The sequence below is a fragment of the Synchiropus splendidus genome, chromosome 18 (assembly GCF_027744825.2).
Source record: "Synchiropus splendidus isolate RoL2022-P1 chromosome 18, RoL_Sspl_1.0, whole genome shotgun sequence".
NCBI lineage: Eukaryota > Metazoa > Chordata > Actinopteri > Syngnathiformes > Callionymidae > Synchiropus > Synchiropus splendidus.
In genome coordinates, this window is record NC_071351.1 from 10,939,723 (window position 1) to 10,961,585 (window position 21,863).

General features: G+C 44.2%; 1 protein-coding gene across 5 annotated transcripts; it reads left to right on the forward strand.

The window, feature by feature from the left end:
- The first annotated feature begins 1,483 nt into the window (after positions 1 to 1,483).
- bcap31 (B cell receptor associated protein 31) lies at positions 1,484 to 21,863 on the forward strand. 5 transcript variants are annotated; one of them, XM_053850130.1, is made up of 12 exons: positions 1,577 to 1,631; positions 3,608 to 3,695; positions 9,343 to 9,389; positions 9,452 to 9,567; positions 10,609 to 10,721; positions 15,456 to 15,554; positions 16,196 to 16,296; positions 16,711 to 16,855; positions 18,279 to 18,414; positions 20,729 to 20,855; positions 20,931 to 21,031; positions 21,241 to 21,863. In XM_053850130.1, the coding sequence occupies exons 6-12, from the start codon at positions 15,463 to 15,465 to the stop codon at positions 21,265 to 21,267; spliced, it is 729 nt and encodes a 242-aa protein (XP_053706105.1). In that variant the 5' UTR covers positions 1,577 to 1,631; positions 3,608 to 3,695; positions 9,343 to 9,389; positions 9,452 to 9,567; positions 10,609 to 10,721; positions 15,456 to 15,462; the 3' UTR covers positions 21,268 to 21,863. The 5 variants fall into 5 exon arrangements, with proteins under 5 accessions (XP_053706103.1, XP_053706105.1, XP_053706106.1 ...); XM_053850131.1 differs by lacking the exon at positions 9,452 to 9,567; XM_053850128.1 differs by lacking the exons at positions 9,343 to 9,389; positions 9,452 to 9,567 and having other exon boundaries at positions 1,484 to 1,631; positions 10,662 to 10,721.

The window sequence follows — 21,863 nt, forward strand, 5'->3', positions numbered from 1 at the left end:
AAAGAGCTGTAATCAGAAGTTTTTTATTATCTGGAAATATGCTTGATTAAAATACACCAGAGGAAGATGGATGGAGGGAGCGTTTAGCAGACTTAAAGCACTGTTTTATTATCACCCGACTTCTGACACTCTCAACTCTAGCAAGCTGATTTACTAATGAAGCCCATTTTCTGGTGGAAAACACTGCAATTTCTGCTGCTTATTCCCAGTTTTCAGCCGCATTAGAGTTGTGAGTTAAATATACCTTCAAGCTTGTCCATTAATATTCATCGTATATACAACGTAGCAGACTGAAGAATAATTCCGAACCATACAACATTGCTGGCCTCACCACCCTTTTGTACACCTTCCCTTTCGTCCTTGCCAACACCCTTTTGTCACACATCACACCTGACACTTTTCTCCAATTATTCCATCCTGCCTGCACCTACTTCTTCACCTCTTTGTCACGCTCTCCATCGTCCTGGACAGTTGAGCCTAAGTACTTCAAATCCTCTGCCTTCTTTATCTCCACATCCTATAACTTCACCTGTCCACTTGGGTCACTCTCATTCACACACGTATTCCGTCTTACTGTGGCTAACCTTCATTCCTCTACTTTCTAAGGCAAACCTCCACCTCTCTAGCGCATCTTCCACTTGCTCCCTGCTCTCAACACAGATGACAATGTCATCTGCAAACATCATCATCCAAGGGGCTTCTTGTCTAACCTCATCTGTCATCCTGTCCATCACCATCTCAAAGAGGAAGGGGCTCAGAGCTGAGCCTTGGTGCAGTCCCACCTCCACCTTGAACTCCTCTGTTACACCTGCAGCACACCTCACCACCGTCTTACATCTAGCATACGTGTCCTGCACCACTCCAACATACTTCTCAGCCACTCCAGCTTCCCTCATACAATACCACAACTCTTCTCTTAGCACTCTGTCGTACGCTTTCTCGAGGTCCACAAAGACACAATGGAGTGGACTTTCCACTACTCTTTCCCACAACTGTATGGCTCATCAACTTTATCCCTCGATAGTTGCGCGACACTTGTTCTTGAAGGTGGGCACCAGCACGCTTCTCCTCCATTCCTCAGGGATCTTCTCACTCTCAAAGACCTTGTTAAATGTTCTGGTCAAAAAGTCTACGGCCACCTCTCCTAAACACTTCCAGACCGCCACAGGTATAACATCAGGACCCACTGCCTTTCCACTCTTCATCCTTCTCACTTCAGCCTTACTTCCTGATCTACGATGGTCACTCCTTCTACTCTTTGTTCTCTCTCATTTTCCTCATTCATCAGCGCTTCAAAGTGCTCTTTCCATCTCAGCAACACACTTCTGTTATCAGTCAAAAAAAAATCCAAACATAACCTGAGATAACTGTCGATTTTTCTGACTTTTATTTTCATAAACAAAACATCTATGGATACATGAGAGCGAGCGGCCGCCTCAGCTGTCCATCAATCCTGACAGTTCCGTGTTAGGCCACCGGTGGGCGGGACCACTGTAGGCGCCGGTACCTTGACGAGCTGGTACCGGAGACAAATTAGCTTTGTTTTAAAGATTAGTGCTGGATGCGAGCGCTTAAAGTCCTGAGTCAGACGCCGCTGCCAGTTAAACCCGCCGCGAAGTCAGCATCTCCAGGTACCACACACACACTCACAGCCACTCTCCCAAATGAACTGCTAATCATAAACGGTAAAAAAAAACGATGAGTCATGGCTTCCGTCGCTACTCCTGCTGCAGCTCGCACACGCACTAACTCACACATTTCACTCATAATTTCAGTCGTCAGCGTGTTTTTCGTTTTTCTGCTGATGTTTGTGGCTGCTATATCAAAACATATTGTCTTTTGCAATTCACTCCTTTTATCGTTCTCTCTGGTTTGACAGGACGAGCGAGCGGAGGTACAGTAGCTAATGCTATTAGCATTTTTATTGCGTGATTTCTTTCTTTGTGTTTTGGCGTATACAGATTTTGTTTGCTTTATTTCAGTAGTTCTGCTGTCAAACCCATTTATTCAACTGCTGTTTTAGCAAGTTTGTTGGAAGCACATTTGTTCTCCAGTGATGTGTGATTACTTGTAATAATATAGTACAAAAATTTAGTTTGGAGAAAATGATTTCTCAGTAAGACAAAGGAGCACATTGTGGATTTGGAGAAGGCGTTCGACCGTGTCCCTCGTGGTGTCCTGCCAGGGGTGCTCCGGGAATATGGAGTACTGGGCCCTCTGCTCGGGGCTGTCCGGTCCTTGTATGACCGGAGCAGGAGCATGGTTCGCATTGCCGCCAGTAAATCAGACTTGTTCCCGGTGCATGTTGGCCTCCGCCAGGGCTGCCCTTTGTCACTGGTTCTGTTCATTTCTTTTATGGACAGAATTTCTAGGCGCAGCCAGGGGTCGGAGGGGATCCGGTTCGGGAACCACAGAATTTCATCTCTGCTATTTGCGGGCGATGTTGTTCTGCTGGCCTCATCGGACCGGGACCTTCAGCATGCACTCGAGTGTGAAGCGGGCAGGATGAGGTTCAGCACCTCCAAGTCTGAGGCCATGGTTCTCGACCGGAATAAGGTGGTTTGCTCTCTCCGGGTCGGTGAAGAGTTCTTGCCCCAAGTGGTGGAGTTCAAGTATCTCAGGGTCTTGTTTTCGAGTGAGGGAAAAGGGGAGCGTGAGATTGATAGACAGGTTGGTGCAGCGGCAGCAGTAATGCGGTCGCTGTTTCGGACCGTCGTGGTGAAGAGGGAGCTGAGTCACAAGACGAAGCTCTCGATGTACCGATCGATCTACGTTCCCACCCTCACCTATGGTCACGAGCTTTGGGTCATGACCGAAAGGATGAGATCGCGGATACAAGCGGCTGGGATGAGTTTCCTCCGCAGGGTGGCTGGGTGCACCCTTAGAGATAGGGTGAGGAGTTCGGTCATCCGGGAGGAGCTCGGGGTGGAGCCGCTGCTCCTCCACATCGAGAGGAACCAGCTGAGGTGGCTCAGGCATCTGATCCGGATGGACGCCTCCTTGGGAAGGTGTTCCGGGCATGTCCTACCGGGAGGAGACCCCGGGGAAGACCCAGGACTCACTGTAGAGATTATGTCTCCAGTCTGGCCCGGGAACGCCTCGGGATCGCCCGGGAAGAGCTGGAGGAGGTTTGTACGCATCGGGAAGTTTGGGCTTGCTTGCTCTGAATGCCTCCGCGACGGAAGGAAGGAGGTGGACAAAGAAGCACAATGTTATTATATGTATTATTATTTATTATATTCCATTTGAGTTCAGCTAAAATTGTTTGGTCACCTGTTTTTCATTGTGACCTTTTGTCCCACCTGCCTATTAGAAGCTCAAGCTCATAAGACATGTTCTCATTAAGTCCTAATGAGTAATTCACCGCTCATCTCTGTGCAACCAGGGTCTCCATAATCTATTTTCAAACTATCTAACAAGTGATCACAGTGTCTGTTAGTCAGCAGCTCAACCCTGGTTGTTAATTAGTCTTCCGAGGGAATATTATTTTCTCCTCCAGCAGCTTTAATTAGATTGTGAGTTCAGAAATACATCTTTGACTTCATCAGCAGAAAATCATGCTGGTGGCTGGATCTTTATTTTCTAACCCCGAGTTGAACTTTTTCAGGACTTGGCTGCTCCTGGAAACCGGAGGGGAAAGTTTTGCGTCATGCCAGTTCAGCAGCCCCTGAACCTGCGGCTGCTTATTCTAAGAGGTAAAGTTAAAACAGCGGGGTAAGTATTGTATGTGAGCTATTATAGTCTAGTTGTGTATGATCTTCTGTATCATGGTGTTAAGTAATTTGGTTTCTGTCAGTACATGAGTCTGAGGCCATCTAATCTAATCTAATCTGATTAAGTTGGATCTGTGGTCATGATGTTCTCGTAATACAGCGCCATGTTCGAGATCAGACTCCGCTGGAGTTCACTGGTTGACACGGTGTGTTTTTGCTTAAATTAATTGAGCTACATTATGAAATGTAAAGGCTTGTCCATATAAAAATGATAGTTGTGTGACCAGTTTGGACTAGTACTCTTCTGCTTTATCATAGATTTCAGAAATGGTTTAATGTCCTGGATGTAACAGCTGGCAAGTCCTGATCTAGTGATGTGCACTCGATGAAAGCGTCGACTTTGATGGATGCTGCAAGTGGTGGCCAGCGAAAGGAGCAGTGTTGGGGAATTTGGTCAGGTTCAAGTCGAGCAACTGCATTCCGAATGAGCAGCCAGGAGGGAGTTGAGGGACACACTGGAATAATCAAACCCAAAAAGATTGTACAGTTGGAGTACAGGGCTCCAAAGGGGAAAGAAAGATGGTCTGCCTTGCTTGCCAAGGGCAGAGTGAAAGGACAGAGCATCAACACAACATAGGATATATGAAATTACTGTCACATGAACCATTGCAAAACGAGATATGGAAATTAGATGAATTTCTTTCATGTCAGGCCTTGAAAAAAAAACACATTATAAATAATTTCTTCAAAAAAGTAGTCCCCCTAAAATCGAACTGACACACAGAATGATAATGGCCCAGAGAACAGATGCTTCTGGTCTCCATAATACCAAAAATATTCTTCCACAGGCCTCCACCCAAGATAATAATGAATTATGAATGGAAGCAAGGACCACTCCCTCAATGCCTCAGGGACTCCCCTTAAACAAACACTCTCAATAAAAGAGTGATTTGACATGACAGTGATACGAAAACACCTGAATGAATTATCTTTTTTTAGTATTACACTGAGATGTTTGAAACAGTTTTGTCACCATTTTGCACTACTGTGTGTTTTGTTAAAGGAGGGTGAATGACTTAATAAATGTTCCATATAAAAACAGGAAGGATGAACAATATCCTGGAATGGTGTGTTCTGATTTCCTCCCTCACTGACCTTTAACTTGACAGATTTGAAATGAAATTGTTTTATTCCCTCCCCCAAACTCAAAATATTCCCAAAATTCTAAAGCACGCCTTTTCTCCCATTTTTTTTTAAAACAAACCAACAGTCATTGACTCACCACTTTAAAGCTTTAACTGTGGAGTGCTGGTTATCAAGTTGTGTTTTCATGTATTGCAGCCAGATTTATTTCAACTTTAAAGATCATTGTTTTCAGATTAAAAGATGAATGTCTGTAAAATTAGATCAGTGTCAGCACATATATACAAGTCACCTGGTCATAATGTTATGACTGATGTTGCCAAGGTTAAACCTCGTGATTGAAGATCCTTCTGCTTTCAAGGGCATCACCCCTAGGTTGTCCACCAATAATAATGATCCATGACTGTCAATGAATGTGTAGCGACTTCACTCATGAAAGAGACAACTGGACTCAAACTATGACCTTGCACCGTAATAATAGAGCTGCTGATGATGTTGTGGATTTGTTTCATTTGTCTCCTGTCATTAGGACATCGATCATCATTTACAGAGGTCATTACGTTAGAAAATGAAAGATTCATGTGTGTTGTGAAGCAACACCTATAAACTGTGTTATAGTGGCAATTGTCTTTCATTCCGTGGACGTCAGAAGTCAGAGCCGGCAATGCTTGACCTTATCACTGTCGGTCTTCCTGGATTTATGGACTTGATTTTGACTCAGGAGAGTCTTGACCTAACCATTACACAGCGCTTCTCTGCTTCATTTAAGAACGTTGTTGCTGGATGATCTCACGTTTCTATGAATCTGCAGAATTATTTTGTTACTACACTTCATTTTGACAGTATGAGGGAAGTAGACTTGGAGGCAGGGTAAACCCACACACATCCTTGCCCAGCACTTACTCAGTCCTTGTCATGAAACAGTATCACACTTCCAATGGCTACATATGGTCAGCCTTCTGCTGACACCATTTGATCTGGACTCTGAATCGCAAGTCGTCTGCATGTTTTTATTATGTGGAAGTTCTATTGCCATTATTATTAAGGGTGGGCTCAACATGCAGACAGTGAGTTACTGTTCATGCTTCAAATGTTTCCCTTCTAATGAGCTGTTAGTCCTTCGAAGAACGGAAAATGTTCTTCCTTTACGGCTCAACTGAAGCACAACTCTTCAAGCTAAAGGACCAACATGCTGTTAATTGCATCGGCGGTCACAGAAGCCTTGCGCCCCCTCAGGATCCTAGCTACTTGTTTAGGCCGCAATTAAACCGACATGTTTCATTTCTGGAGTGGTTTCAAAATGTACGCCTGAGATAAACCCTGCTGAGTTTTATGTTTTTAGATCACAAACAATATTTTAAATCGAATGAAAAAGAAAGCATGAACGTGGTTTGAAGTTGCGCTCCAAAGCGAGAGACTAGCCGTCCTGGGAGTAGACTGTACCAGACCCGCGCTCTGATCGTAATGAGGCTCGCATTAAGATGAAAATACCCAGAAACCCTCCGGAGGACAGTTTCCAAGAGACGGCGGCTACACAGTTGGTGTCAACATTACTTATTTCATCATTCTACAAAGAATTTCAAAATGTTATTTGAAGTTTGAAAAGTGAGAGAAACCACAATACAATGTCTCTGAAGACCAAGCTATTGCCAGATTCCCACAGTAGGATCTATCGAGAGATTAGACTATAGAGTCTGGGAGTTATTGTTTGTTAGCCAAAGAAAGTTGTGGAAGAGTTTGAGTTAACTCTGAATAAAACAGGTTGAAGCGACCTTTTCTTGATTCAAAATGTCCTGCCATGACTTGGTACTTGCACTGATGTTAACTCACAGAACCTCTCAAGCCTCTAGTCAGCTTTAAACATTGAACTGTGTTGCTTTGAGTTCAGTCAGGTTTTCCAAGTGACATAGCGTGGAATCAAAATATGATATAAACATGTGCTGTGTTAAAAGAGCCTTCCGTATTACCATCCTTTTCCTGAGAGTTTTCTTGACTGTCAGTTACTCTGCTGTCCCAAAAAATCTTGGCCAAGTCATCAATTGGCTGAATATGACTGTCATGGCGGTAATGAAAGTAGCAGCAACACACCGCTCCGTCCCCTCCTGGCCCTCCACCCAATTAGCTAATGGCTCATTAAGGGTGGCGTCCATTAGAGCCCCTAATCAATCAATTAAGATGAACAGATGAGGATTTAATTGATCTGCTGCAGCATTCCTGTCCATCACATGACGTGGTCGCCACAGCAACAAAACGGAACAGAAATGATGACGAACCTGAGTCAGCGACTAATGGAAAGCCCACTTTTCAGATGAGGATTTTTACGTGTGAGTGAAGGGCGTTTTTGTCCGTGCTATCAAGTTTTCTGACAAAGCCATCAGACTCCTCAAGTGGAATTGGATTTATCCCTTTTTTCCCCTCTGTGAAACTTCAGATCAATATCAAACCATGAGCTCTAGTTTCACATTCTAGTGGTGAAACACAGTCCATACTTATGATCGTTGGTGAGATTGAGCAGGCACCAAAGTGATAACGCTGACTCTTGAACTGCCTTCTTGTTTGTCCCTAAGCCTTTACACTCTGTAATGAATGAAACCATGATAAGAGCTTGGTGGCATTAGCTGTCATGTTTTTGTTGGTGTGCTTAGATTCTTCTCAGGAATCCGGACCGCCTCCACTCTTGACTGCTGCCCAATCCCCTCCGCAATGTAGCCTAATGACCTCTTTTGCAGGCGGGGAGCCAACAAGAGAACAGATACACGTTGTGGCCTCGCTTCAGGTCCAGGCCCATGTGACCCATCTCCATATATGGGCAACTTAGTCTTAGATTTGTGAGTGACAAAGGTCAAATAGAACATGGCTCCTAGGGTCATTAGGAAGATTGGAAGAGGTTTCTCGGGTTATGGAGATCTGGGGCCTGCTGCGGTCAGAGTAGCGGTGGAACATGGGGGCGTAGTGAGCACAGTTAAGTCCTGGAGGACTATTTATTTATCTGTGCTTTAATCGTATTGAGGTATTGTATAGTTGAAACCCATGGCGATTGTGCCACACCACATGGATGGATGAGGCCACGGAGTCAGCTCCACCACAAGTAGCACAGTCTGTGCTACTTGTTCCCTCCAGGCCAAAGCCCAAGAAATGGAAAAACATAGTGAACAATGTGCATTATGGTCAATTTGGGCAGCTCATGGTTCCAATTCATACTTGGAATTCATAAGTTGTTTGTGAGTCAGCCAAAACAGGAAAAAAAAACAGAATATAAAAGAGTTGTTATCAAAGAGCACACACCTGAAAGTTCCAGCGGAACAGAGTGAAACAGTTTTGTCGGCGGGTGTTTGAACACGGCTTCATCAGCAGAAGGTTTAGTCCTCTGTCCGTCGTCCAGTGGGCCTGTTGCCACCAAATTAATGAGACTTCATGGGCAGCAGTCCCAGCATACACACACACACACTTACACATCACACTTGGTTTTCTTCTCATGTCGCTGCCCTCATTGTGTGTTTGTGTTGCATTGTTTCCCTCTCAGCTGATAAAACTAGCGCTCACTGATGCTGAAAAGGACACGCGATGTGATGGATGGACGAACTTGCAATGGAGCCTCAACCCACAAACTAATTATTAGATTTTCAAAGGCTATTTCGCATTGCTGGTAGCTCCAGTAGCACAGTAACACTAACTACAGGTCTCTACATGTGCGCTTTGACAGTGTTGTTTTATGTGAGAGGTTGGTCCAAACATTATTCTGGTTCAGCTACTTCTACAATGTTACACATTCAATATCAGTATATGGGCTGCGTCCTGCATTACTGGGCTGTGTCTCCTTAATGTTTTGTTTACTAAGAAATGACACAGCACTTTGATTGATGATGTAAAACCCATCAAATTCGTAGGTGATTCATTGCAGTCGGTGACTGACAGCAGCTGAATAGGAGTGTGAGTGTGATGGAGAGCAGCCGGGACGGTGGAACTGTGATTGACAGCGTCGGCCAGTGATGGTAGAGAGGCAGCAACAGAGCATGGATTATCATAATAACACATTTTAGGCTTGATTTACTACAGGTGAATTTCTGGGGTGAGGAGTTTGGGGTTTGGTGGCGCCAAGATCTCATCACTACTCGTTGCACATGACAAAGCTGAAAGCACACACGGCAGCTAGGCAGTGATAAGGGACAGTTCACCTGAATCAGACCATGCTACTGTATGATAAGTATATTTATGCATAAGATTGGATGATTTTTATGGCCGTTAAAGTCTCAGTTAGAAGTAATTACTTGTGAAAACTAAGCTGCAACGCCTCAGTCCTTGGCTGCGTTACAATAATTTGTGTTTTCAGACTTTTTATCTTTTGTAAATGTTGCTTTAGATGTTTAAGTAGTCTGTCCAAAATTTCTGTGGCAACTGTCCCTCGCTTCCCATCTGCTGCTTTTTTCAAGAATGAAAAAATGTACAAGCTGTTTAACTTAAATTCAGTTTCCAATGTGTGTTTTAGGTGAGTCAAATCCCCAGCAACTGGGACAAGAGGTCCGGGGAAGCCAGGTGACGAACAAACATTCACACGCACTCATTGTTATATAATAATCCTTATTATGGCCATTTAGAGTCAGCAATTAATCTCTACACATTTGTGGACTGTGGGAGAAACCGGAGTGCCTGTAGAAGAACTGAGAAACCCCATGCAGACAAGCCTGAAGCTGCAGCCTATGACCTTCTTACTGTAAGGCACTAACCGCTTCCTCACCATGCAGCCGGGAGTGAAATTTGAAACCTAAAATGTGGAAAACAAACTCTGTCAGAATCGGTTATGTTCACTTCCACGACTCATGGCACCGTTTTGTCATGTATATCAGCAGCTGGAGCAATGCTGAGGTTAGACTAAGGGCTGTTAAGGTGAACCATAAATCACTGGGCGGAAGTAGGAAGCAGCAAGCTAGTTTTGTTTAACAAGACCTGTCAAGTATAAAAGTCTTAATGTATGGGACAGCAGCAATTTATTCATCATCGTAATTCTGTCCATTCTAGCTATAGAGCCATCTTCATCATCTTCTTCTTATTCATTTGTACTTATTAGTATTCAGGGTTTCAGGGAAGTGGAGTCTCAGCTACTCTGTGTGGAAGCTATTTTTTTAAACTGTACAGTTCAATACTAATTATCGTCTGCCTGTGCCTGGATTCAAGTCCAACTTGAGTTGTTCAGTCACAGCTGATTGATAAAGCCAGACGCAGTGTGTTTAGTCTTGAATCAACCTCTTCTATTTTTCATGCCCATCCCCATAAAAAGCTTTGCAGATGTGACAAAAATCAGATGTGAGGTCTAAAACACTGAGTGGAAATGATCGCATGTATTAATGATGATCCAGACTGAGTGGACGCACTTGCACTAACATAGAATATTCTATGTTCGTGCTGCCTCCAACTGTAATATCTACAGGATGACCTCACTATCCCGGTGCGGTGATGTCATCCCCAAAACATGTCTCCATCGGTCAGAGATCACAGGATGTTACGGATGATGCAGACTGCTTGGAGACTCTGTCTGTGTGTGAACCAGACCATCTCCTTTAGTGAGTCTGCTGACATCACCGTTGCTGAAAATCAACTCCTAGAAATGTTATGTCAGTTTTTATCACGGCCCGTGGGAGCAATGAACTGTCTCTGTGTGCCCCCTGTGAACCTAGAAGAACATCCTACTCCACATTATATTGGAAAAGTCATTTTTGGTGTACTGAAAATAGTCTTCTCAATATGTTGTTTTCAGAAAGACATGCAGCCATGTTGATGTTGAGATGTCTCCTTGTCACTGCCGACTAGACAACCTGATGCTGCGGAGCAAAACCAGACCTCCCATCTAATCGTGTTTCCAGAGACCAGGTGAATGATAAGCAAGTAAAGCTACATTTTTATATGATTATGAAGGGTTCTAATATAATTGGGCTGATCCATTCAGCAGTCTGTGACGGTGAAGTAGACTCGCATGCATTAACCGATAATGCCAGACAAATACATGAATATCTGACTTTATTAAGAAGTCAGCCTGAGCGGTAAACAACTCCCAGGAGCGGTCGGGTTTAAACCGCCTGGCAACAGCCGAGCAGGTCGAGCTGCTGCATCATTTATGACCTGGTGGCAGCCGGTCACATGACAATCTGGGTTATGTTTAATAAATGAAGTCTGGTCATCATTTAAAATCATCTGGTTCGCTCAGACAGACAGTTCATTTTTATTTTACACAACATCAGAGAGGAGCTGGTTCTCCATGTTTTCATGGCCCGGAGCTGATGTTTGGCAGCATCGGCCATATTGTGTTCTAAAGTGTGGGAGTTGAAAAATGAATAGCTATGGGAAGAGCATAAATAGTGGCTTGTCCTTTGTACAAATGAAGTCCTGAACTCAATGAAGTGTTTGCTCCCTAACAAGGTCTAAAATCTCAGTCATTGCTCTAAGTTTTACTGTATGTTTCAACTGTGAAGTTTTTGTGATTCTCCTGCTCATGACGATTGTGAAAGCTCCTGCTATTCCATCCCAAGCTACTATCAGTCACATTGTCATGAGATTAAGCTTCCATCAATACCCACTTTTGGTGCAGCACGGTGACCGCACAGTGTGCGGGGGGTCTGATCTTTAATGGTCACATCAATGATTTGCAGAGATTTCTTTTTATTATTCAACTTTATGATCATGGCAGTATTAAGATGGTGTCAGTAGCAGCTTCCTCTGGGGCTCCAAAATACTGCAACAGAAGTAGCTGAGCATCCCGAGGGTAGATGATCTGAAAGCAGCAGCAGACAAAGTAGGATAAATAAATAATATGAAACCTAAACTCAGTTTGAAATTGAAGAGCAACATGCACATAAATAGATTTGTTCAGCTTCACCAGGGTCAAAACAGCAATGTTTTCTCACCACTGTTGCAGTCATCAAACTGAGCACTTCTCCGAGCCGTGCCAGTGTATACCGTGCTTGGTTTTACATCTATCTTTCATTCGTCTATCAATCAATGCATATGTCATATGACCATTCACCTCCCATTGACATGACACACCATTGATTTTTTTCATTGGTTTGATCCATCCATAATCCACCTCTTATTTGTCTGTCCTCCATCAACCTTCAGTTCATCATCTCACCAGTCATCTGTCCATCTTCTGTTGAGCATCTGCAGAGCCAGACATCCCTCTAACTTACCTGTTCCTCGCACCCATCCATTAATCTGTTCATCCATTGACTCAACCTTCCACACAATCTGTCTATACATCCATCCTCAGTCACTGATTGAATCCATCCTATCCAAACTCAGTCATCCAACCAGTGTATTTCACATCCATCATCCAGTCAGCCAGCCACATTACTTTTTTCTCTCAGCACTTTGAGTTACATCATAAAACTTTAGGTACTACTCATTTTCTGTTTCTCATTGTCATGGTCATCCTTGGCAGTCCTTTTCACTCCCAGGTTTGAGTCATCCCCAATATTTCCCAGCTTCCCTGTGCTCTCCTCTGCACTCCCCCCACCCTGCCTCCCTTCTCTCTCTCTCTCGGAGATGTCCATTCTTGCTGCTGGTGGCTGTATTTCCTAATCTTTTTATCCATGCACCATGACTCAAACACACACTCCAGCAGGACACATTAGCCGCTGTGTGAACTGCCTGGGCTCTGCCAGCATCAGGGGTGCTGCACACTCCTGATAACAACACACTCGGGGGTTTCGCCTCTTTGCCTTAATGCTCAGCTAATCGATGGCTCCAAAATATAATTCTGTTAGAATAGATGACACTTGAGAAGCTTCTTCAATGAAATATTAAAGACATGGACTGAGGTCTGTAGTCCTGTGATGATGTGGAATATGAGGAGAAGTCTAGTGACCTCGATGAATCACTTCGGTTCATTCACATGTTCATCCTGCTTTCCATCCAACCCATTCACCTGTCATCCACTCCTTCCAGTCATACAGCCGAGAATTCAAAATCTATTCTTTGCTTGTCCTTTTTCACTACCTTATTTCTATAATTCTCTCCATGTCCCTTCCTTTGATCCTTCATCTCATTTGTTTTCTACTTCTCCCTCTTCTTTTTCTTTGTTACACCCCTACTCCACCAAATTTTTCTGCCTTTTTGGACATGATGATTTTGAATTTAACCTTACTTCCTAGAACGTCCTTCCTTTCTAAAATTCCGTTGCTTCCTCACTGTCACTTTGTCCATCCTTCTTTCTGCTTATCCATTTTACCTATGTCAGGAAGATACATATACATCACTCCTTATTTGGTATAAAAGCACAATGAGACGGAGCACTAAAATAGTTGACCCTGCTGAGGAAGTGTCTTGAGAGTGCACAATGACTAATTCATCCCTCCATTACTTCTACAGTTCGCCACTGCTGCTATTAAAATATTATTCTTTTATCCAGTTTGCCATTGGTCTTGCGCAAATTTCTAGGAGCCAATGAGACATCCTGCTCACCCTGTCGAACTGCGCTCTTCATGGTGACAGGAGCAAACCTCTTAACAAGGTTTATTGTGTGATTTAGGGTGACTGGGGAACTGAGGAGGGGGTCGGAAAGGGAGGGGCAGCGGGGTTATGAGTAAAACAGGGTCAACAACAGAGAAAGGGACAAATAAAACATAAAAACCGGAGACTGGGGAAAAGCCTTTATGAGAATTGAGGTTTTTATGAGCAAACACTGTGGGTGGTTTTCTGCTTCATGAGCAACTGGGACAGAAGGGTCCTGCTTGCATATCTTTGGTGGTCAATATAGATGTCTCCTTGCTTAAACTGACGTCTCTGTTGAAATCCACATCGATCTATTCATTACACTGATTCCAGTCTGCTGCACTGACCAACAAAATGAATTAATTTTATAATAAGCAGTTTTAAACTGTTCCTTTTTTCTTACCATAGATGGAAATGGAAAACAAGCCCTACTGAAGGCTCTTAGTTGTTTTATGCATTTCCAATGTGTTCTGCTAGTTTTCCTAACAGCAAGCAGAAGAGAATGAATTGATGCATCTTTAAGTGAAAAAATGCTCTGCTTTGCTGGGAATCTTTTAGTAGTTAGTCCGCAATATCAATATATGTTACGATATAATCATTCTGATGCTCAATTTAACAATAATAAACATCTTAAATGGAAATACCAGAGTGAGAAGTCTTTGTTTTTCGTGTCGAGCAGTGTAGTTGGTCAGCCGTGTTTTGTAGACTTTTGTCTCCCTCTGCGGGTATAGTATATAAGCACAACCGTATGTTTTCATTTATAATGACTTCATTTACCACACAAAAAGAAGAGATGAGTCTGTATCATGATTTATCCATTCGCACCAGATAAAGAAAATGTTAAGTTGTGGGGGATTTGTTTTGATTTTTGTTTTTCACATGTGGCCACGCCCATTTGTTGCGTTCAGCCAATTATGTGACGGTATCCGGGTGAGCTGGCGTTTTGCACAGGAAACAGGAAGCAGTTCCACGGTGACGTTGGCTAGTGGAGCTAAGCTACCTGTCAAGCCCAGGTGTGGGTCTCCAGGCATCCCAGAAAGACTTGGGTCTTTTAAAAGTTGATTCGTGAACGTTTTCGAGGTGAGTCTGAACTGCAGACTGCTTCGCTGCCTTTGTAATATTTACCCAGCTCAACCCACAGCTTAAGTGTGCATAGCATGCTAACTGTAACTTTTGTCAACAGATCGGGTCCTCATGCAAGTCCACCCGTTGTTAATAATAACGAATTGTTGTTAAAACAGACCTGTTTGTTTATATTCTAGATTAAAAATATAAAGGTTCGTATTTATGAGTGATGGGATAACCGGTGTTTAAACCAGGTTAGTTAGTGGTGTCCGCGTTTCACGTATGGACGTCAAAATCCAGCGAAACCATGTGATGAAAGCAAAGGGAGCTCTGATTTCAAGTCCCCTCAAATTTACAGTACTGAACAGACTGGCTTTATAGCCATCGTGCGTTTTGGTATGCAAAGTCATCCAGCTCGAAAAATGTGTCGATTCAATTGGGAGGCGCTTCCTGTTCACGCGGGCTTCATCACCCTTTATTTTAAGTCAAATTCCAAAGTAATCGGCTGCAGGACGATTGAAGCTACGACAGTAAAACAGAGTTGCTGAGCTGTTGCAGCATTGCATGAGCTGGCTGCCACGCCCCCTGCTCTGACTGAGCCGTGACTCACCTCCTTTGCCAATTTGTTACTGCTTTTCTAGTCGCTGATCGAGCGCTTATTTGTTTACTTTCTTATGGATTTAGGAGTTCTTAGTCCAGAAGTGGTCTTCCAGCTTCAGTTGTGTACAGTCAGCTTTAGATGTTCTGCATGTGGGAAGAACATTGTTCATGTTCTGTCTCTAGTATTGCTGTCTTATCAGTTATTCTGATTCTTTATTTTTATATTTTTCTTTCTCATCAATTTGCGAATTAAGTTTTGTGGGAATGGATGAATATTTACTTTCGTTTTCTATTCCCAATATGGTGGTGGGTTACTGGTGACATGGGGGGATTAATGTAACTAAGCACACACACAGTCAGTCATTCACTCACAAACTCTTTCTGTCAACACTCTTTCTGTTGTTGTGAGTTCTTGATGACCAATATATAAATTTGATTTATTGTTTGTTACAGAGCCACAATGAGTCTGCAGTGGACAGCTGTGGCCACTTTCCTTTACGTCGAAGTGTTTCTGGTTCTGCTTCTCTGTATTCCTTTTATATCCCCAAAGAGGTGAGTCCCAATCTATGCTTGAGATTCTCTTCTTCTTGGTGTCAACCTTTTTATATTTTATTTAAACGTCTTCTTCTTTGTAAGGTCATTAAGTGTACTGCACGTTATAGAAATGGTGTAACAGTTTTGAAGAAGTGTAAAAGCTGCATTTGTTTTCTCCGCTTATATAATTCAATCACTGTGAACCTTTTTGCAAAGATCTTCCTTCACGTTCAGCTGCTGAGCTTATCTACCTTCACTCCCTGGTCTAATGGTACTTACTGGAACACAGAGCACCTTTGTGTCAATGAGATTAGCTCATGATGCATCTGACCTCCTGACTCACTGAAATACAATTATGTTTGATTATTTCAGAACAAACACCAGTATGTCTTCTTTTCAGTACAGCATTGTCAAAATGTAGTCACCATATTGTACATCTATCTATCTATCTATCTATCCATCTATCCATCCTTAGTCTTAATAATGAAGACAGTACTGATGCATATAACTGAACTTCGAGCCATTCAGAATCAAGGCTTTTTTTTAAATAAATGTAGATGTAGTTGCTGAATCTGACCACTAGATGTAGCCAACTCTTCAGATTTATAAAAGTGGAACGACCTTGTCCATGGCTCTGATGATGTGTTTTGATCCTCCAGGTGGAATAAGATCTTCAAGTCTCGCATTGTCCAGGCTATTGCTCTCTATGGAAACACGTCGTTCATGGTGGCCATGGCCATCTTGGTTTTCCTGCTCATCGGTAGGCATGGTGGTCTGTGACAGCGATGGAATTTAGGATGAACCATAAACATGTGTTTTTTATATGGTTTTGGACTTATTTTTGGTCCATTCCCCAAATACCAGAGTGACATGGTGACAAGACAGAGTGAGAATTAGTGGCATTGAATGGGGAATGACCAAATCTGAGCTCAGGTTTTGGATGTTATTGTTCTAGCAATTCTTCAAGTGTGAGATTTCACTCTGCAAATACAAACAAGCACAAAAAAATTCAATTTTACTATTTTTTTTCCTGCATCTGCTAATGCAATAATAAACACATATGTATGTATTTTGATGAGAAGAATAATTTGCCAGTCTATTTGTCAACAGAAATTCATGCTTGGATGCAGCTTAAGAGGCATTTCAAATTCCCTGTGTCATGGATTGTGTGCAGATGCCTTCCGAGAGGTGAGGAAGTACAGTGTGACCGAGAAAGTCGATCTGACCAACAACCCAACGGCCATCGAGCACATCCACATGAAACTGTTCAGAGCTCAGAGGAATGAGTACATTGCGGGTTTTGCTCTGCTGCTTTGTTTGTAAGTAACCACAGCAGTTAAACACAATGAAAACCCAGACATCTAGAACATTGCTTTTAAATACCTCTTAAAAATATGTTTTTATTTTTCCATGGTTTTGTGTTGCTCTGTACATGTCGGTGATAAGTGGAAAATATATGCATTGGTGTTTGAGCTTGAAACAAAACACTCCCCCTGAGTGTGTGCAGTATAGTTGTAGTACAGTACTCTTACACAAGGTGACAAATTGACAGATCTAAAAGCAGACATTGACAGCAGTGGAGTGACTGTGCATGCCTGTGTGTGTTTCCATTGACAAAACTTCTCAGTAACTGTACGCTGCTTCTGATCGGGTAGGATTTCGAGGTGTCATTTTATTTTTGCCCACTCAGAAGGGGTCAAACATGGTTCGTACACTTTGGGACAGAGTGCTCTGTGATTGGTAGAGGGCCTGTTGCTGGAGGGTGGGGATCATTTTCCGTACTTGGTCAGACCAAAGTGACAGTGTCCTGTGGTCTTGCTGTTATTTTCGCCCCTCAAAAAAGAGCATAATGCCTTGAAGTTTGCTGTGAACTCCATCAGAGAACACAATTCAATTTAGTAAAGTGGTTATACTGTTCATTCGTGGAGAATAATGTTGACAACAAGTTTTTTCCACTTGTGCATTAGCTGTTATTTTTTCTTGTATTAATTCATTTCCTCATTCTAAAACATCCATTACTCTTATCATTTCCAGGTTGTCTAATCCAACACAGTTGTTTTTATATGTATATATTTTACAACGCTATAGCATTGACAGTCATGTGAAGATATGTTTATGCCTCACAGTGTATTGTACATTAAACCTCTCGTTTTTGTTGCCTTTAATCCAGACGGTGTTGATCTGACCTATTTAATACCCGCCACATGGCGAGTGCTCGGCCCCTTGATAGGCGTCACACAGCGTCTTAACCTCCACGCTTTGGTTCTCAAACCTCCTCCACTGCTTGTTTATCTGGCAGTTGAACATTCCGCCCCACATTTCACCAGCATAGAGGAACATCAGCACACTGTTACAGCCTCCAACACGCTGCATGGAAGTGCTTCATACACACCCTGAGAATTTGGGAGTTGGCCAGTAAATGCATGAAAATGTGGCCCCATGCAGGGAGCCGCAGTGATGGATCCGGGTGTAGCAGCTGCTCTGTGACTCACCGCAGCATGTGATTTAGCAGCTGCCAGAAACTATTACGGCGGTTACCAGATTTCATGTCAAACGTTATCTGTCCCATGCTGGAGTCATTGCCATACTAGTCTATCAGTGTATATCTGGTGTGTTGACATGAGTATATCTATGCTAATAAGGTTCAAGAGAAGCAGTCTTTTCTCTCCACATCAGCATGAAATAAACAAAGTGTGAATTGAAATCTAAGTGAAGCGTTTTGCCTCTCTCCGGTCTGTGCAGGCTGCTGCGCCGCCTGGCCACTCTGCTGTCCCAGCAGGCCACTCTCATGGCCTCCAATGAAGCTTTCAAGAAGCAGGCAGAGGGCGCCAGCAATGCCGCCAAGAAGTACATGGAGGAGAATGAGCTGCTGCAAGAGGTAACTTGAATGAAACCCCACCACATCAAGTTGGCTTCTCAGTCTGCACTGCTGCTGCTGCTGCTGCTGCTGCTGCTGCTGTCAGAGCTTCATTCCTACTCTTGCGAGTCTTTTGTCTCCTCTAGAGGGCAGCACTGATCTGTAACAAGGCTCCCATGTTGAATAAGGACATGAAGCCCCTAAACTGAAACGTGGCCCAGAGACTCACGCGCACAGACACACAGTGTAGTAATCTGACCTGGGGTTTTGTGGGCTGAAGAGATCACTTGGTCCTTGCAGGCTAAAAGAAGAGTGTCGCTTCATGTGCATGTGACACACACATCACTGATTCATTCTTAGATTATATATCTGTAATATTAATGACACTTGTCAGACTCCTCTATCTTCAGTGTATTTCTAATGTCCTGAACTATTTTGGTAAATGTGCATTTTATAACTGCAGGCACACGTAGAAGCATATGCATGTGCGACACCCCCCCACATGTGTGTTGCAACAGGTTCCCAACCGTCGCCTGCGTTTGACCTCCCACGTTCGCTGAAGCTCAAACTAGCTAAACAAAGAAGTCACTGATGGTGAGGGATGAAGGAAGTCATGAACTAGTATTTGCTTTTAATGAGTTTGGCCGGGTGGTTTGTGGCTGCTTTACCCACCTGCTGCCATCAAGACTGAAAGTTTCCTAGTAGGTCCTGCTGTCTGTGGTTTAGCCTCGTTCATGGTGCAGATCCATTTCTCTGGAGTTGTGAAAAGTTTTGGGACTGATACACGACTAAATGCTGGAGTGTTTTCGGAGCCATGACCGTGAACACAGACGCTCTTTGAAAGTGACTTCTATTTTTGACAGGATGGCCAAGTCTGGCTGCACAGTCATCTGAGGTCTCACAGTTTAGTAGTATAGACGGTACAACGTTCAGTGTAGCTTTTGAGACTCATTTACAGAGATTTTCTTGGGTCAGTTGCTTCGTGTATTTTTAATTTAAACCCATAGAAACCTAGCTAGGTACCAGCAGGCACCAGTTGCTGACCTGACCTGACCTGCAGGCATCACACTTTCGTCTTCTGCTGGTTTTTTAGTTCCTCCTGTGAATTAGGTCGTATCAGAGTCCTGTAATTCCTCAGAAAGATAACGTGTCGATAAGATGTTCTACTCCTCAGAACGTCCGACAGCTGTCTGTCAATATGTAACCCTATACTGACTCGCAGCTTATTGCTGTATTCCAGTCATCTCACTCTTGGACCAGCTTTGGCATGTGCATGAATCAGGTGGAGGACTCACCACCACTGGGATGGAAAACATGTAGGTCAGGGAGGGTTGGGAAGACTGGCGCTGTGTATGGGAGCAGGAGGCTGGGGTTGTCTGAGGTGAACCTTGGCCCTTTTGACTGAAAAACATGTTCCACACAACGATGACAGCGCCCTCTTTCATGATTTATTTGCTGAGCGTCAGCATGGGAGCTTCAGAGCTTGTGCTCAGAACTGTTAAATAAGTTGTCAGCAGTTCAGCAGGAGGAGGTGTTGACTCCAGTCATTGCTGGGGATGGTCTCTAAAGGTCTCCCGGGCTTCCTGAGCCGGAGCCTTCATGCCTCCGGGGCTGGTTCAGAGAGTGGTGAAGTCCAGTTTTACGAGCGCAGACGCTCTCCAGAGATGCGCCGCCGCAGCTGCTGCTCTCCATCACTCTGAACTGAGCCACATGACCACCCCCATGCTTCTCCACAGGAACCAAGACATGAGCTTCCAGATAATTCTGTAGCAAGTTTGTGTCTGCGCTGCTGAAGCCGTGCATCTTTCCCCCTGACCTCTGGAAGATGACAAGAGGGGTGGGCGTGTGGCCAGACAAGCTCCCACAGCTGTCCGCTCCCCTCAGGACTGTCCTGAGCTGCACTCCTCCACTGCTCTGGACTGGCTCCATTTTAGATGAAGCATGCAGGAGTGGACAAGATGCGACCAAGGTCACCCACTGAGCTGCACACGGGCTCTAGCAATACACTCCTGCAGTGACACCGTTCCAACTGAAGAGCTCTGACCACTCCGGTTTCCTCCCACTGTACACTAATAATCACTTCATGAGATGGCAGAGCTCCCCGTTGGTGCGTGTGAAACGGGTGTGCTGGTGCTGGAGCCTGCAGCTGCTGGTCCACACCCAGCTCTGAGCCATGACAGCAACCTGCTGGGTAAAAATACACCTTCCTGAAGTCGAGTCATAATGCACTGCAGCAGTCGAATCACGGTTGGCGCCAAAGAGAAAAAGCAGTGACTTGACAGTGCCCCTCAGACCCGTGTGATGGCTCAGAAGCTGCCGCTGTGTTCGTCACCAGAAACTGAGAGATGCAGGGATCGAGGTCCCAGAGGCTGGAAGGAAAGGACCTGGAGTCCAGGAGGAGAACAAGACTCTGAAAGAAGATGTGAAGACCCTGAAGGAGGAGCTGGAGACCACCAAGAAGGGTGAGTTGTTTTTCCCCTCAGTTTATTTCGGTTGTTGGTTCAGAATCCGCTGAAAAGTGTGTGTGTGTTGAGCAGCCCTGCAGAAGTCTGACAGCGACGTCCGCGCCATGAAGAAGCAGGCTGAGAACCTGACGGTGGAGTACGACCGCCTGCTGGACGAGCACAGCAAGCTGCTGGTAACAGAGTTCAGAGATTAAACCCGGCAGCGCCACAGTTACACATGCAAACTCAGGCCTTTACAGAAATAGACTGACAGCAGTGGGGTGGGTTTGGTCTGCCCTGCTGCCGCCATGTTGTAGTGATGTAACGTAGCCGCTCGTCCCATCCATTCACACGTTTGTAGCCTGTCGCTCGCCTGCGGTGTCAACCTGTCTTCTGTCTGCAGGCGACCAGCGATAAGAAGTCTGACTGAGGAGCACCCTGCATCTTCTTCCCCTGTGATGTCACTTCCTGCCAGGCCATCAAGACAGAGGAAGAAATGCAACAGAAAGAATGTCTCAAGCTTTACATGGCTCTTTTTTTCTGCGTTGTTGTTCACGTGGTTTCTCTTCAGTGAGTCTCTTTCAATGCTTCCTGTGGGACGGTTCCCTCTCCAAGGTCAGATGAGGGGGACACAGTGGGGTAGCTTCTCTCGCCTGCAGAGAAGTCAGAACATAATATTGACCTTCGCTCACTTTCACTGGCTCCAGAAGGTTCTGTTGACTTAGTTTACCGCCATCCACACAAATCATTCCACCACCTTATGTTTAGCTGTCGACTTATATTTGATACACAGTCTGTTTGGGTTGTTTTCCTTTGATTTCATTGCGTTTGAACAGTGGCGACGGCTGGGTCACGTGTTGGTCATGCATGTCTGCTCCTCCTCTTGACTTTTTCTCCTGTTCTGAAAAGAAAATTATTATTCAAAACGACGTGTTTGGCCCCATAGGGGGCGCTATCACCGTGGCACCAGCGGGTTGTAAAGTCAACTGTAGCGTTCTGACACTGAAATAAAATACAGAAACTTCA

Bases quoted from the DNA above. Each gene is read 5' to 3' on its own strand.
- bcap31 (XM_053850128.1), top strand. From the start codon at position 1,562: ATGCGAGCGCTTAAAGTCCTGAGTCAGACGCCGCTGCCAGTTAAACCC. The intron at 16,856-18,278 runs GTAAGTAACCAC...CGGTCTGTGCAG, and splicing joins TTTGCTCTGCTGCTTTGTTT to GCTGCTGCGCCGCCTGGCCA. The intron at 18,415-20,728 runs GTAACTTGAATG...GTTCGTCACCAG, and splicing joins AGAATGAGCTGCTGCAAGAG to AAACTGAGAGATGCAGGGAT.